We start from the raw sequence: 14,607 nt of genomic DNA, 5'->3' as shown, positions 1-14,607 counted from the left end.
TATAGGGAAAAGGAACAATGGCCAAAAAGCTCAAAAAAACCAAGAACTACTATATATTTATAAATACAGTCAACTACATGTGTTATTCAACTGGTCAATTAGCACATTTCATTTAACCAAAGGCCAATGATGTAAAGTTTCAGGAGTCAAGGCATGACTTCTAAAATGATATTTAAATTGAGATGTCCCATATCCTGATATTTATGTTAAACAGTTATGCCACTAAATTAACTACAATTGGAAGTCTTACTTTAAAAGCCTAGAAATTTCTTCCCAACATAATGGGGAAAAAGTCACTAAAAATTACATTTTTATGTCACTGAAGCATACGTTGAGGCCCTAAAATCTTAATAATTACTAACAGAATTCCACAACTGACCTTCTTTCTACCACCCTTCTCTTTTACCTAATAGTTATAATAATTAACAATTACTTCTAACAGCCAGGTACTGTTCTAAGTGCTTTATGTAGAGTAAGTCATTTATTTCTCAGAACTAGCATATGCTATGAAAGAGGTTGTATTATTATGCTCATTTTACAAATGAGCTAAGTAAGGCACAAAGAAATTAAGTAATCTGCCCAAGAAATAGTAGAGCAGATATGAACTCATGAAGTCTGGCTCCAGAGTGTGAACCCTTATAGACTTCTGTTGAGAGTATCTGTAGTAGCTTCCTAATACCTCATGACAATACTTAAGTAGGTACCATTATTATTCGCATTTTTCAGCCAAGAAAACTAAAATTTGCCCAAAGTCACATAACTAGTGATGAAATCAGAATTTTAATCTAGTTGATTTACCCCCAAAACCAATTTCTTAACTACTATATCACCTCTCTATACCCAGTAATAGCAATGAATCAAAAACCCGTTAGATAAATCAGATCAAATCGTACATAAAACTAATTTTTTTTTTTTTTTGGAGACGGAGTTTCGCTCTTGTTGCCCAGGCTGGAGTGTAATGGCGTGGTCTCAGCTCATGGCAACCTCCACCTCCTGGGTTCAAGAGATTCTCCTGCCTCAGCCTTCCGAGCAGCTGGAATTACAGGTATGCGCCACCACACCTAGCTAATTTTGTATTTTTAATAGAGACGGGGTTTCTCCACATTGGTCAGACTGGTCTCGAACTCCCGACCTCAGGTGATCGCCCGCATCAGTCTCCCAAAGTGCTGGGATTACAGGTGTGAGCCACTGCGCCCAGCCCCATAAAACTAATTTTCTTTTTTTTTTTTTTCTTTAAGGAAACTTTATTTATTTATTTTTTTTTATTATACTTTAGGTTTTAGGGTACATGTGCACAATGTGCAGGTTTGTTACATATGTATCCATGTGCCATGTTGATTTCCTGCACCCATTAGCTCGTCATTTAGCATTAGGTATATCTCCTAATGCTGTCCCCGCCCCCCCCACCCCCCACCCCACAACAGTACCCGGAATGTGATGTTCCCCTTCCTGTGTCCATGAGTTCTCATTGTTCAATTCCCACCTATGAGTGAGAACATGCGGTGTTTGGTTTTTTGTCCTTGCGATAGTTTACTGAGAATGATGTTTTCCAGTTTCATCCATGTCCCTACAAAGGACACGAACTCATCATTTTTTATGGCTGCATGGTATTCCATGGTGTATATGTGCCACATTTTCTTAATCCAGTCTATTGTTGTTGGACATTTGGGTTGGTTCCAAGTCTTTGCTATTGTGAATAGTGCTGCAATAAACATACGTGTGCATGTGTCTTTATAGCAGCATGATTTATAGTCCTTTGGGTATATACCCAGTAATGGGATGGCTGGGTCAAATGGTATTTCTAGTTCGAGATCCCTGAGGAATCGCCACACTGACTTCCACAATGGTTGAACTAGTTTACAGTCCCACCAACAGTGTAAAAGTGTTCCTATTTCTCCACATCCTCTCCAGCACCTGTTGTTTCCTGATTTTTTTAATGATGGCCATTCTAACTGGTGTGAGATGGTATCTCACTGTGGTTTTGATTTGCATTTCTCTGATGGCCAGTGATGATGAGCATTTCTTCATGTGTTTTCTGGCTGCATAAATGTCTTCTTTTGAGAAGTGTCTGTTCATGTCCTTTGCCCACTTTTTGATGGGGTTGTTTGTTTTTTTCTTGTAAATTTGTTTGAGTTCATTGTAGATTCTGGATATTAGCCCTTTGTCAGATGAGTAGGTTGCAAAAATTTTCTCCCATTCTGTAGGTTGCCTGTTCACTCTGATGGTAGTTTCTTTTGCTGTGCAGAAGCTCTTTAGTTTAATGAGATCCCATCTGGGATGTGAAGGACCTCTTCAAGGAGAACTACAAACCACTGCTCAATGAAATCAAAGAGGATACAAACAAATGGAAGAACATTCCATGCTCATGGGTTGGAAGAATCAATATCGTGAAAATGGCCATACTGCCCAAAGTAATTTATAGATTCAATGCCATCCCCATCAAGCTACCAATGACTTTCTTCACAGAATTGGAAAAAACTACTTTAAAGTTCATATGGAACCAAAAAAGAGCCCGCATTGCCAAGTCAATCCTAAGCCAAAAGAACAAAGCTGGAGGCATCATGCTACCTGACTTCAAACTATACTACAAGGCTACAGTAACCAAAACAGCATGGTACTGGTACCACAACAGAGATATAGATCAATGGAACAGAACAGAGCCCTCAGAAATGATGCCGCATATCTACAACTATTTGATCTTTGACAAACCTGACAAAAACAAGAAATGGGGAAAGGATTCCCTATTTAATAAATGGTGCTGGGAAAACTGGCTAGCCATATGTAGAAAGCTGAAACTGGATCCCTTCCTTACACCTTATACAAAAATTAATTCAAGATGGATTAAAGACTTAAATGTTAGACCTAAAACCATTAAAATCCTACAAGAAAACCTAGGCAACACCATTCAGGCCATAGGCGTGGGCAAGGACTTCATGTCTAAAACACCAAAAGCAATGGCAACAAAACTAATTTTCAAACAGGAAAAAGATATCATGTCATGGTGTAAGCTTACAGATTATACCCTCAGAAATAACAAAAGATTAACTGATTCCTGCCAAGTATTTCCAGTGGTGCCAACAAGCAAAGACATTTAAAAGATGTATCACTTACTGAAAGAAAATATACATCCTATATAAAATAGTTTCACATTAACTTTGCCTGCCATATGCACTAAGCAGCAAATGTAAACATACCTGCAAGGAGGCAAGACCATGGAGCCTTTCACAAGCACAGATCCAGAAAGCAGGATATACCAACATCTGGCAATCGTTTCTGAACTGTTTAAATAAATAAGTAAATAAATGAGCAAAATAACACACATGTTCATATGTATATGAATTCAATATGAAATATATTCTGATAATAATACAGATAATTAAAAATTAAGTAACACTACCTGGAAATTTGGGATATTTTGCCTGTTGCTTAAGGTTTTTCTTTTTTTTTTTTTTTGAGACAGAGTCTCGCTCCGTCGCCCAGGCTGGAGTGCAGTGGTGCAATCTCGGCTCACTGCAAGCTCCACCTCCAGGGTTCATGCCATTCTCCTGCCTCAGCCTCTCGGATTAGCTGGGACTACAGGCGCCCACCACCACGCCCAGCTAATTTTTTTGTATTTTTAGTAGAGACGGGGTTTCACTGTGGTCTCGATCTCCTGACCTCGTGATCCGCCCGCCTCAGCCTCCCAAAGTGCTGGGATTACAAGCATGAACCACCGTGCCTGGCCCATATGTATATGAATTCAATATGAAATATATTCTGATAATAGTACAGATAATTAAAAATTAAGTAACACTACCTGGAAATTTGGGATATTTTGCCAGTTGCCTAAGGTTTTATACAGACCACGTTGACGTGAAATAAAAGTATAATCACTATCTTAAGATATATACTATAAAACACCAATACTTAAAGTGAATAAAGTATTTTAGAAATACATTTTAGCAAAAAACAACAATCATTGTTTATACTGTTCCTTGAAATAAATTTCAGTTTAATTAAAGCTTTAAACTAAGAAAGCAATTAAGAAACACGTTTCCTAGAAAAAAAGAAAACAGAGAAGAATTATATCACACTTGTAGAAGAAAATAACATTTAATTCTGAAGTATATTAGCCCATACAAGTTAAAACTTGAATATAACAAAAAGATGAACAAAAAATAATTCTCAAATGTGATACGATTAAAGATAATACCTGTAATAGGTATCGGTACTCACAGAAACGCATTACTATTTCAAGTAGCAAATGAACAAAAGATAAAAACAGAAATTCTTAACAGGTACACAGAACACAGAGTCACTAGTAAACACAAAATGCAAATGAAAACAACTCTAAAATACTAACCAAATCCACACATAGTATCCATTTTACAGAGGCTGTGATAAAAATTTATTCACTGCTTACTAACACCGCAAATCAAAATCACCACAACCCTTTTTCCAAATCAATATAGAAATCCACAGCACAAGCCACAAGGATGTCATAACCTTTAGCTCCAGAATGTTATCCCAAGGAATTTACCACAGAGAAAACAGTCTTATTCTTCACAACAAAGTTTCAAATGAAGTTTTTCTCACTGCCTATGTTTTCTAATTTTGCTATAATTATATGTGCAATAATAGAAATACAAATTATTAGTAGTAGTGGGGCACTGCTAGAAAGATACCTGAAAATATAGAAGTGACTTTGGAACTGGGTAACGGGTAGAGGCTGGAATGGTTTGGAGGACTCAGAAAAAGACAGAAAAGATGTGGAAAAGTTTGGAACTTCCTAGAGACTTGTTGAATGCTTTTCACCAAAATGCTGATAAGTGATATAAACAATGAAGTCCAGGCTGAGGTGATCTCAGATGGAGATGAGGAACTTACTGGAAACTGGGGTAAAGGTCACTCTTGCGATGCTTCAGCAATGAGATTGGTGGCATTTTGCCCCTGCCCTAGAGATCTGTGGAACTTTGAACTTGAGACATGATTTAGGGTATCTGGGAGAAGAAACTGCTAAGCAGCAAAGCATTCAAGAGGTGACCTGGCTGTTTCTAAAAGTGTACGTTCATATACATGAACAAAGAGATTATCTGAAATTGGAACTTATATTTAAAAGAGAAGCAGAGCATAAAAGTTTAGAAAATTTGCAGCCTGATCATGTGGTAGAAAAGAAAAACCCATTCTCTGTGGATAAATTCAAGCCCACTGCAGAAATGTGCACAAGAGGAGCCAAATGTTAATAGCCAACACAATGGGGAAAATGTTTCCAGGGCATTTCAGAGTCTTTCAAGGCAGCCCAGCAGCCCCTCCTATCACAGGCCCAGAGGCCAACCAAAAATGATTCATGGGCTGGGCCCAGGACCCTGCTACTCTGTGCAGCCTCAGGACATGGTGCCCTGCATCCCAGCTGTTCCAGCTCAATCCGGGGGCAGATTTACTGCATGCTGTTCTCATGACAGTGAACTCTCACAAGATTTTCTAGTTTAAAACTGTGTGGCCAAAAGGGGCCAATGGTATAGCTCAGGCCATTGAATCAGAGGCTGCAAGCCTCAAGCCTTGGTGGCTTCCACATGGTGCTGGGCTTGCGGGTACGCAGAAGTCAAAAGTTGAGGTTTGGGAATCTCTGCCAAGATTTCAGAGGATGTATGAAAATGCCTGGAAGTCCAGGAAGAAGTCTGGTGCAGACGCAGAGCCCTCATGGAGAACCTCAACTAGGGCAGTGCAGAGGGAAAATGTGGGGTTGGAGCCCCCACAAAGAGTCCCCACTGGGGCACTCTCTAGTGGAGCTGTGAAAAAGGGGCCATTGTCCTTCAGACCCCAGAATGGTAGACCCACAGTTTGCATTAGGAGCCTAGAAAAGCCACAGGTACTCAATGCCAGCCCACAAAAGTAGCCACAGGGGCTGTACCCTGCAGAGCCACAGGGGCAGAGCTGCTCAAGGCCTTGGGAGCCCACCACTTGCCTCAGGGTGCCCTGGATGTGAGACATGGAGTCAATGGAGATTATTTGGAAGCTTTAAGATTTAATGATGGCCCTGCTGGGTTTCGGACTAGCATGGGACATGTAGCCCCTTTATTTTGGCCAATTTCTACCATTTGGAACAGGAGCATTTTACCCCATGCCTGTACCTCCATTGTATTTTGGAAGTAACTAACTTGTTTTTGATTTTACAGGCTCATAGGTGGAAGGGACTTCCCATGTCTCAGATGAGACTTTGGATATGGACTTTTAGGTTAATGCTGGATTGAGTTAAGACTCTGGGGGACTGCTGTGAAGGCATGATTGGTTTATCAAATGTGAGAAGGACATAAGATTTGGGAGGGGCCAGTGGTGGAATAATGTGGTTTGGCTCTATGTCCCCACTCAAATCTCATGTCGAATTGTAATCCTCATGTGTCAGTGGAGGGTCCTGGTGGGAGGTGACAGGATCATGGGGACAGATTTTCCCCCATGCTGTTCTCATGATAGTGAGTTCCACAAGATCTGATGGTTTAAGTGTGGCATTTCCCCCGTCGCATTCTCTCTCTGTCCCCTTCTCCATCGTGGTAAGGAGTACTTGTTTCCCCTTCACCTTCTGCTATGATTGTAAGTTTCCTAACACCTCCCACTCATGCTTCCTGTGAAGCCTGTGGAACTGTGAGTAAATTAAACCTCTTTTCTTCACATATTACCCAGTCTCAGGTAGTTCTTTATGACAACATGAGAATGGAGTAATACAGAGATCGAAGTCAATTTGCTATCAGCTTAAAATAGTGCATTATAACAAGACTCTTTATGCTAGCTCTATAGTAAACATAAAGAAAGAAAGTACAGCAGATACACAAAGGAGAAAGAGAAAGGAAACAAAGTATAGCACCACAGTGAGCCACAAAACCACAGAGGTGAACAAGAGAGAAAGAAAGCTACAAAAAAAAAAAAAATCTATAAAACAACCAGAAAACCATTAACACAAAGGCAGGAATAAATCCTTACCTATAAATAACAGTCTTGAATGTAACTGGGTAAGTTCCTCCAATTAAAAGATACAGAATGGCTGAACGGATAATAAAACCCAAATGTATGCTGCCTATAACAGACTCACCTCACTGTAAAAGACAAACAGAGACTGAAAGTTAAGGGATAGAGGTTGGGTGCAGTGGCTTATGGCTATAATCCTAGCACTTTTGGAGGCTGAGACAGGCAGATCACTTGAGGTCAGGAGTTCAAGACCAGCCTGGCCAACATGGCGAAACCCTGTCTCTACTAAAAAATACAAAAATTAGCTGGGTGTGGTGGTACGTGCCTGTAATACCAGCTACTTGGGAGGCTGAAGCACAAGAATCTCTTGAACACAAGGTTCAAGCAGAGGCGGAGGGTGCAGTGAGCCAAGGTCGTACCACTGTGCTCCAGCCTGGGGAGCAGTGCGAGACTCCGTCGTTAAAAAAAAAAAAGTTAAAGGATAGAAAAAGACATCAATGCAAATGGAAACCCAAAGCAAACAGGAGTAGCCAGCTTACTTTAAGTCAAAAACTGTAAAAAGAGACAGAAAAGGTGATTATATAATGATGAAGGGATCAATTCAACAGGAAGATATAAAAATTACATTATTTAGAAAAAAAGAAAAGAAAAAATTGAGAGGATAAAGGCAAAATATTGATTCTGGGTGTGGTGGTGGAGTTTGGGATGAGATTTTACTTTCTTTTTTTTTTTTTTCTAAGTTATATTGAGATCAAAGTACATATCTCAGCTGGGTGCGGTGGCTCACTCACGTGATCCCAGCATTTTGGGAGGCCGAGGTGGGTGGACCATGAGGTCAGGAGTTCGAGATCAGCCTGGCCAATATGGTGAAACACCGTCTCTACTGAAAATACAAAAAAAAAAAAAAATTAGCCAGGTGTGGTGGCATGCACCTGTGGTCCCGGCTGCTCCACAGGCTGAGGCAGGAATATTGCTTGAACCCAGGAGACGGAGAATGCAGTGAGCCGGGATGGCGCCGCTGTGCTCCACAGTCTGAGCAACAGAGCAAGATTGTGTCTCGGGGGTGAAAAAACGTAACTATCTCATTTTGTATTAACCTTTTTTCTTTTTCTGAGACAGGGTTTCTCTCTGTTGCCCAGGATGGAGTACAGGGGCGCGGTCATGGCTCACTGCAATCTCCGCCTTCTGGGCTTGAGCGATCCTCCTGCCTCAGCCTCCTGAGTAGCTGAGACCGCAGGTGTACACCACCACGCCTGGCTAATATTTGTATTTTTTACAGAAACAAGGTTTCACCATGTTGTCCAACCTGGTCTCAAACTTCTCGGCTCAAGCGATCCACCGCCTTCCAAAGTGCTGGGATTTCAGGCATGGACCACTGCACCTAGCCGAACTTTTCAAGTAATGTTATATTACAAATGTTTCCCAACATTCACAGATACCTTATAAGGTAATTTTGAAGTTTGCATAATCTTACATGTGGTTATAGAATAATTTATTTATTTTTATTTATTTATTTATTTAGAGACAGAGTCTCGCTCTGTTGCCCAGGCTGGAGTGCAGTGGTGCGATCTTGACTCACTGCAGCCTCTGCTTCCCGGATTCCAGCGATTCTCCTGCCTCAGCCTCCCGAGTAGCTGGGATTGCAGGTGCGAGCCACCACGCCCGGCTAAATTTTTGCATTTTTAGTAGAGATGCGGTTTCACTGTGTTGGCCAGGATGGTCTCGATCTCCTGACTTCGTGATGTGCCTGCCTCGGCCTCCCAAGATGCTGGGATTACAGGTGTGAGCCACCGTGCCCAGCCAGAATAATTTATTTTTAATGACATATTCCCTGTGGATATTTCTGTTATTATAAATAAAAATGAACAGATCAAGTTGGCATAAAAAAAAAATTACATTATTTATAATATATTATATAATCATTATATAATATATATTTGTGTCTCATATATATATTTACGGTATATATTAGCACACACACCCCAAACACTGGAGTGCCCAAGCTTGTAAAGCAAATATCATTAGATCTAAAGGGAGAGACAGATTATAATATAGTAATAGCAGGGAACTCGAATACCCCACTTTCAGCAATGGACAGATATATAGACCTGAAAATATACTACAAAGCTACTGCAACCAAAAAAGCATGGTACTGACATAAAAGCAGACCAATAGAGCAGAATGGATATCCCAGAATTAATTAAACAGACAACTGATTTTCAAAAAAGCTGCCAAAACCACTTAGAAAATGTATATGTCCTTGCAGAAGAATAAGACTGAAATCCTACCTCTCACTATATACAAAAATCAACTCAAAATGGATTAAAGACTTAAATGTGAAACCTGAAACCATGAAATCTACTGGAAGAAAACGGGAAAAATGCTTTACAACACTGTGCTAGGCAAGGATTTTAAAGTGAAGACCTCAAAACACAGGCAACAAAAACAAAAACAGACAAATCTGATTACATCAAACTAAAAAGTTTTTGCACTGCAAAGGAAACAACTGACAAAATGAATAGACAATCTACAGAAATAGGAGAGAATTGCCAACTATACATCTGACAATCGGTTAATATCCAGAATATATAAAAAACTTAATAGCAAAAAAAAATGATTAAAAATGGGCAAATGAGCTCAACAGAAATTTCTGAAAAGACATAAAAATAGCCAATAGGTATATGAAAAAATATTCAAATAAACTAATCATCAGGGAAATGCAAACCCAAACCACAAGACACCACTTCATTCCAGTGAGAATGGCTACTCTCAAAAAGACAAAAGAAAATAAGTGTTGGCGAGGATTTCAGGAGAAGGGAACACTTATACACAGTTGGTGGGAACGTAAATTAGTAGTTATTATGGAAAACAATATGGAGGTTACTAAAAAAAAAAAAAAATGGAACTTCTAGGTGATCCTGCAGTCCTACTACTGGATACATATCCAAAGGAAATGAAATCAGTATGTTAAAGAAATATCTGCACTCCCATATTTTACAATAGCCAAAATACAGACTCAACCCAAGTGTCCAACAATGAATGAATAGATAAAGAAAATGGGGTATATATACTCAATAGAATATCATTTAGCCATGAAAAGAATGAAATCCTGTCATTCGCAGCAATATGGATGGAACTGGAGGATATTATGTTAAGTGAAATAAGACAGACATAGAGAGGCAAATACTGCAGAATCTCACTTATACGTGGAATCTAAAAAATAAAAAGTTGGTACCATAGAAGTGGAGTAGAACAGTGGTTACCAGAGACTGGAGTGGGGAGGTGGGAGAGAAAGATGAGGAGAGGTTGGTTAGTGGGTACAAAGATACAATAAAATAAGAAAAATAAGTTCTGGTGTTCTATTGCACAGTAGGGTTATTATGGTTAACAGTAAAGTACTGTATATTACAAAATAGCCAGAAGAGAGGCTTTTGAATGTTTTCACCACCAAAAAATGATTAAATGTATGAGGTGATGGATATGCTAACTACCCTAATTTGTACATTATATAACACATAACTATTGGAATACCAACTTGTACTCCATAAATATGTACAACTATAATGTGTTGATTAAAAAGTTAAGAAATTATCAACATTGCTGGAAATGAGACGAAATAACCTAAAACCAACAGGAAAAAAACCGGCTATATTTATTACATTCAAGAAAAAAGGAAAACAGATGATGGATTCAACGAAAGAACTGGTATCTATGAAACAGAAATGAAAATCTAGAATTGAAAAACTACAATTAAAACTTAAAAATTCACCTGAGTGGGTATTTTAGAATAGACACAGCGTAAGACAGAAATTCACAAATTAGAAAACAAGGCAGTAGAAAATGGGAGACTGAAGCACAGAAAAAAAAAGGACAGGAAGATGGAAAACAGTGTAAAGGAAATATGAGACAAAATAAAGCAGGAAGGAGGAAAGAGAAAACAGGAAAGAAGCAATAATTTAAAAAACACTCAAAGAATTTTCCAAAATCGATGAAAGATATCAAATCAGGGTATTATGAAGATCTATAAACCGTAAACAGAATAAATCCAAAGAAAACCATACCTAGCAACATTAGACAAAACTGCTGAAAAGCAAAAAGCAAGAAATATCTCAGAAGCAGTCAGAGGAAAAAACATACGAACTGCAAAGGAGTAACAAGAACACCAATTACTGACTCTTCAACATAAATAGAAGCAAGAACATGATAAAACATCTTAAAAGTGTTACAGAAAAAACTGCTAGAACTGTTTATGTAGGAAAAAAACACTGTGAAGAATTAAAGAAGACTTAATAAATGGAAGAATATACATGTTTGCAGACTGACAGATTCATTTTAACAACAATGTCATTTCTCTCTGAATTGATTTATGGATTTAATGCTATCCTAATCCAAAGCCCACAGCCTCCCACAGGCTTTCTTGTGTATAACTGTGTGTGGACATTGACAAGCTGATTCTAGAATTTACACAGAAAGGCAAAGCAACAGTGATAGCCAAGACAATCTTGAAGAACAGGCCTGAGTACAAGCCTGAGTTTACCGAATACAAACTCATGCTATCAGATATCAAAACACACAGCTTAGTCCGAGCGTGGGGGCTCACGCCTGTAATTTCAGCACTTTGGGAGGCAGAGACAGGCAGATCACTTGATGCCAGGAGTTTAAGACCAGCCTGACCAACGTGGCGAAACCCCGTCTTTACTAAATCCTGTCTCTACTAAAAATACAAAAAGTAGCCAGGCATGGTGATCGGGAGGCTGAGGCATGAGAATCGCTTGAACCCAGGATGCAGAGGTTGCAGTAAGCCAAGATTTTTGCCACCGCACTCCAGCCTGGGTGACAGAGTGAGACTCTGTCTCAAAAACAAACAACAACAACAAAACAAACAAAAGAACTCAAACTACACAGGTTGACAGGGCAGTACTTACATGAACACAGGCATAAGCAAAATAAACAAATGAGCAAAATAAACAATCAACAAATGAGCAATAAACAATTGAGCAAAATAAAGAGACCAGACAGATACACACACACACACACACACGCACACATACATGGTCACTTAATTTAACACAAAGTGGACACTGCAGTGCAGGAGGGAAAAAGGTAGTTTTTCAATAAATGGTGCTGGATCAACTGGATGTCCATAGGGATACCTAATGAATCTTGCCAATAATAAAATCCATGCCTTCAATCAACAATTTACATTTTAGAAAATTTGTATCCATTACTGTGAGCTTGGCACTTCCCTAAACTTTTCAGAAGAAGCTGGTGGTGATATTAGCAATGCCATTTTTGATAAATTATTTTTTTAAGTGCCAAAATGAGAAAAACTACATACACCAGGACCATCAATATTTTCCAAATCGCCAACGCATGGCATTACAAAAATCAAACATAGAGAAATGATTGATTCAATGTGCAAGATAGACCAATTGTTTCTAATGCAACACAGTAAAAAGTTCATGGATAAAGTCTCAGACCCCATGTTGAAACCAATCTGTAAGCAACCTGTCAAGTTTTGGTGCTGTTTTAAAGAATAATACCCAACTTATCTGAAAAGAACCTCCCCCGCATTTTTTTTTTTAACTTCTCTGTATGAAGATTTCTTTCATTCAAAAAATATATCACAACAGACTGAATGCAGCAGATATGACAATCCAACTAATGTCAGAGAGATATTAGATTTGCTAAACTATAATTAAATCTTTTATGAAAATAGTTCTTTCTCATAAATGTTAATTGTGTTAACATGTAATGAGGCTAGGCGCAGTGGCTCATGCCTGTAATCCCAGCACTTTGGGAGGCCGAGGCAGGCAGATCACCTGAGGTCACGAGTTCGAGACCAGCCTGGCCAATGTGGTGAAACTCCATCTCTACTAAAAATACAAAAATTAGCCAGATGAGGTGGCACGTGCCTGTAGTTTCAGCTACTTCGGAGGCTGAGGCAGGAGAATCGTATGAACCCAGGAGGTGGAAGTTGTAGTAAGCCGAGATTGTGCCACTGCACTCCAGCCTGGGTGACACGGTGAGACGAAAAGAACTAACGAGAAGGAAGGAAGGAAGGAAGGAAGGAAGGAAGGAAGGAAGGAAGGAAGGAAGGAAGGAAGGGGAGAGGGAGGGAGGGAGGGAGGGAAGGAGGGAGGAAGGGAAGGAGGGAGGGAAAAGAAGATAAGAGAGGAGAGGAGGGGAGGCGAAGGGAGGGGAAGAGAGGAGAGAAGGAGGGAGGGAGGGAAGGAAGGAAAAAAAGAAACGTGATGGGTTTCTCATTAAATTTAATGACTAATAAATATTTTTAAAATTAAGAAAAATAAATCTTGAATTCTACCTCACAGCAAAAGTAAAACTCAATTCCAAGATGAATTGTAGATCTATATTTGAGAAACAAACTTTTAGAGGAAAAACAAAGAAAATCTACACAATCATGAAGAAAGGAAATATTTGATTTTTTTTAAAACAGGACACAAGAGGCCCTAATCACAAGGGGATAAGTTGAGAAACGAATTACTCTTTCTCAAAAGATGCCAATAATAGAGGAAAAAGAGCTAGGGTAGTGGCGTATGCCTGTAATCCTCGGGAGTCTCAAGCAGGAGGATCTCTTGAGCCTAGGAGTTCAAGACTGGCCCAGGCAACACAAGAAAACCCCATTTCAAAAAAAAAAAAAGAAGGCTGGGAGCGGTGGCTCACGCCTGTAATCCCAGCACTTTGGGAGGCCGAGGGGGTGGATCACTGAGGTCACAAGTTCAAGACCAGCCTGACCAACATGGTGAAACCCATCTCTACTAAAAATACAAAAAATTAGCTGGGCATGGTGGTGGGCGCCTGTAATCCCAGCTACTCAGGCGGTTGGGGCAGGAGAATCCCTTGAACCCGAGAGGCAGAGGTTGCAGTGAGCCCAGATCATGCCATTGCACTCCAGCCTCAGCGACAAGAGCAAGACTCCGTCTCAAAAAACAAACAAACAAACAAACAAACAAACAAAAAAACAAAAGTGGCACAGTGGAAATAGATAATAGAATAAACATACCCAACAAAGGACTTCCATTCAGAATTCAAAAAGAACTTTTACACATCAATAGAAATGATACAGACAACTCAATTAATAAAAGAAGCTATCCAAATACCTGATAGAAACATAAATGTCATTCATCATCATTAGTAACAGGGAAATGTAAAATAAAATCACAATGAACTAACATAATGTAATCAGCAGCAGAGTAGCAAAAATTCAAAATAAGCAAACAATAAAATACAAATATTAAGGGTTGTCAAACATGTAGAGCAACTGGAACTTAACTATACACAGCTAATGGTTATTAAAATTGGTACAATTGGCCAGGCACGGTGGCTCACGCCTGTAATCACAGCACCTTGGGAGGCTGAGGCAGGCAGATCATGAGGTCAGGAGATCGAGACCATCCTGGCTAACACAGTGAAACCCCATCTCTACTAAAAATACAAAAAAAATTAGCCGGGCTTGGTGGTAGGTGCCTGTAGTCCCAGCTACTCGGGAGGCTGAGGAAGGAGAATGGCGTGAACCCAGGAGGCGGAGCTTGCAGTGAGCTGAGACTGCGCCAATGTACTCAGCCTGGGCGACAGAGCAAGACTCCGTCTCAAAAAAAAAAAAAAAAAAATTGGTACAACTAATTTTAAAAAACTGTCACAATCTCC

General features: G+C 39.5%; 1 protein-coding gene across 5 annotated transcripts in view; it reads right to left on the bottom strand.

Moving 5' to 3' along the window:
• RAPGEF6 (Rap guanine nucleotide exchange factor 6) overlaps positions 1-14,607 on the bottom strand; it is a 213,515-nt gene that overhangs the window by 163,641 nt on the left and 35,267 nt on the right. For all 5 annotated transcript variants that reach the window (XM_032156511.2, XM_032156508.2, XM_032156512.2 and 2 more), the window contains one exon: positions 3,195-3,278. In XM_032156511.2, the coding sequence (XP_032012402.1) occupies positions 3,195-3,278 (84 nt within the window). The remainder of the gene's footprint in view (positions 1-3,194; positions 3,279-14,607) is intronic.

Source organism: Hylobates moloch, unplaced genomic scaffold, assembly GCF_009828535.3.
Source record: "Hylobates moloch isolate HMO894 unplaced genomic scaffold, HMol_V3 SCAFFOLD_6, whole genome shotgun sequence".
Lineage (NCBI taxonomy): Eukaryota > Metazoa > Chordata > Mammalia > Primates > Hylobatidae > Hylobates > Hylobates moloch.
This window is presented reverse-complemented; position numbering and strand designations above follow the sequence as displayed.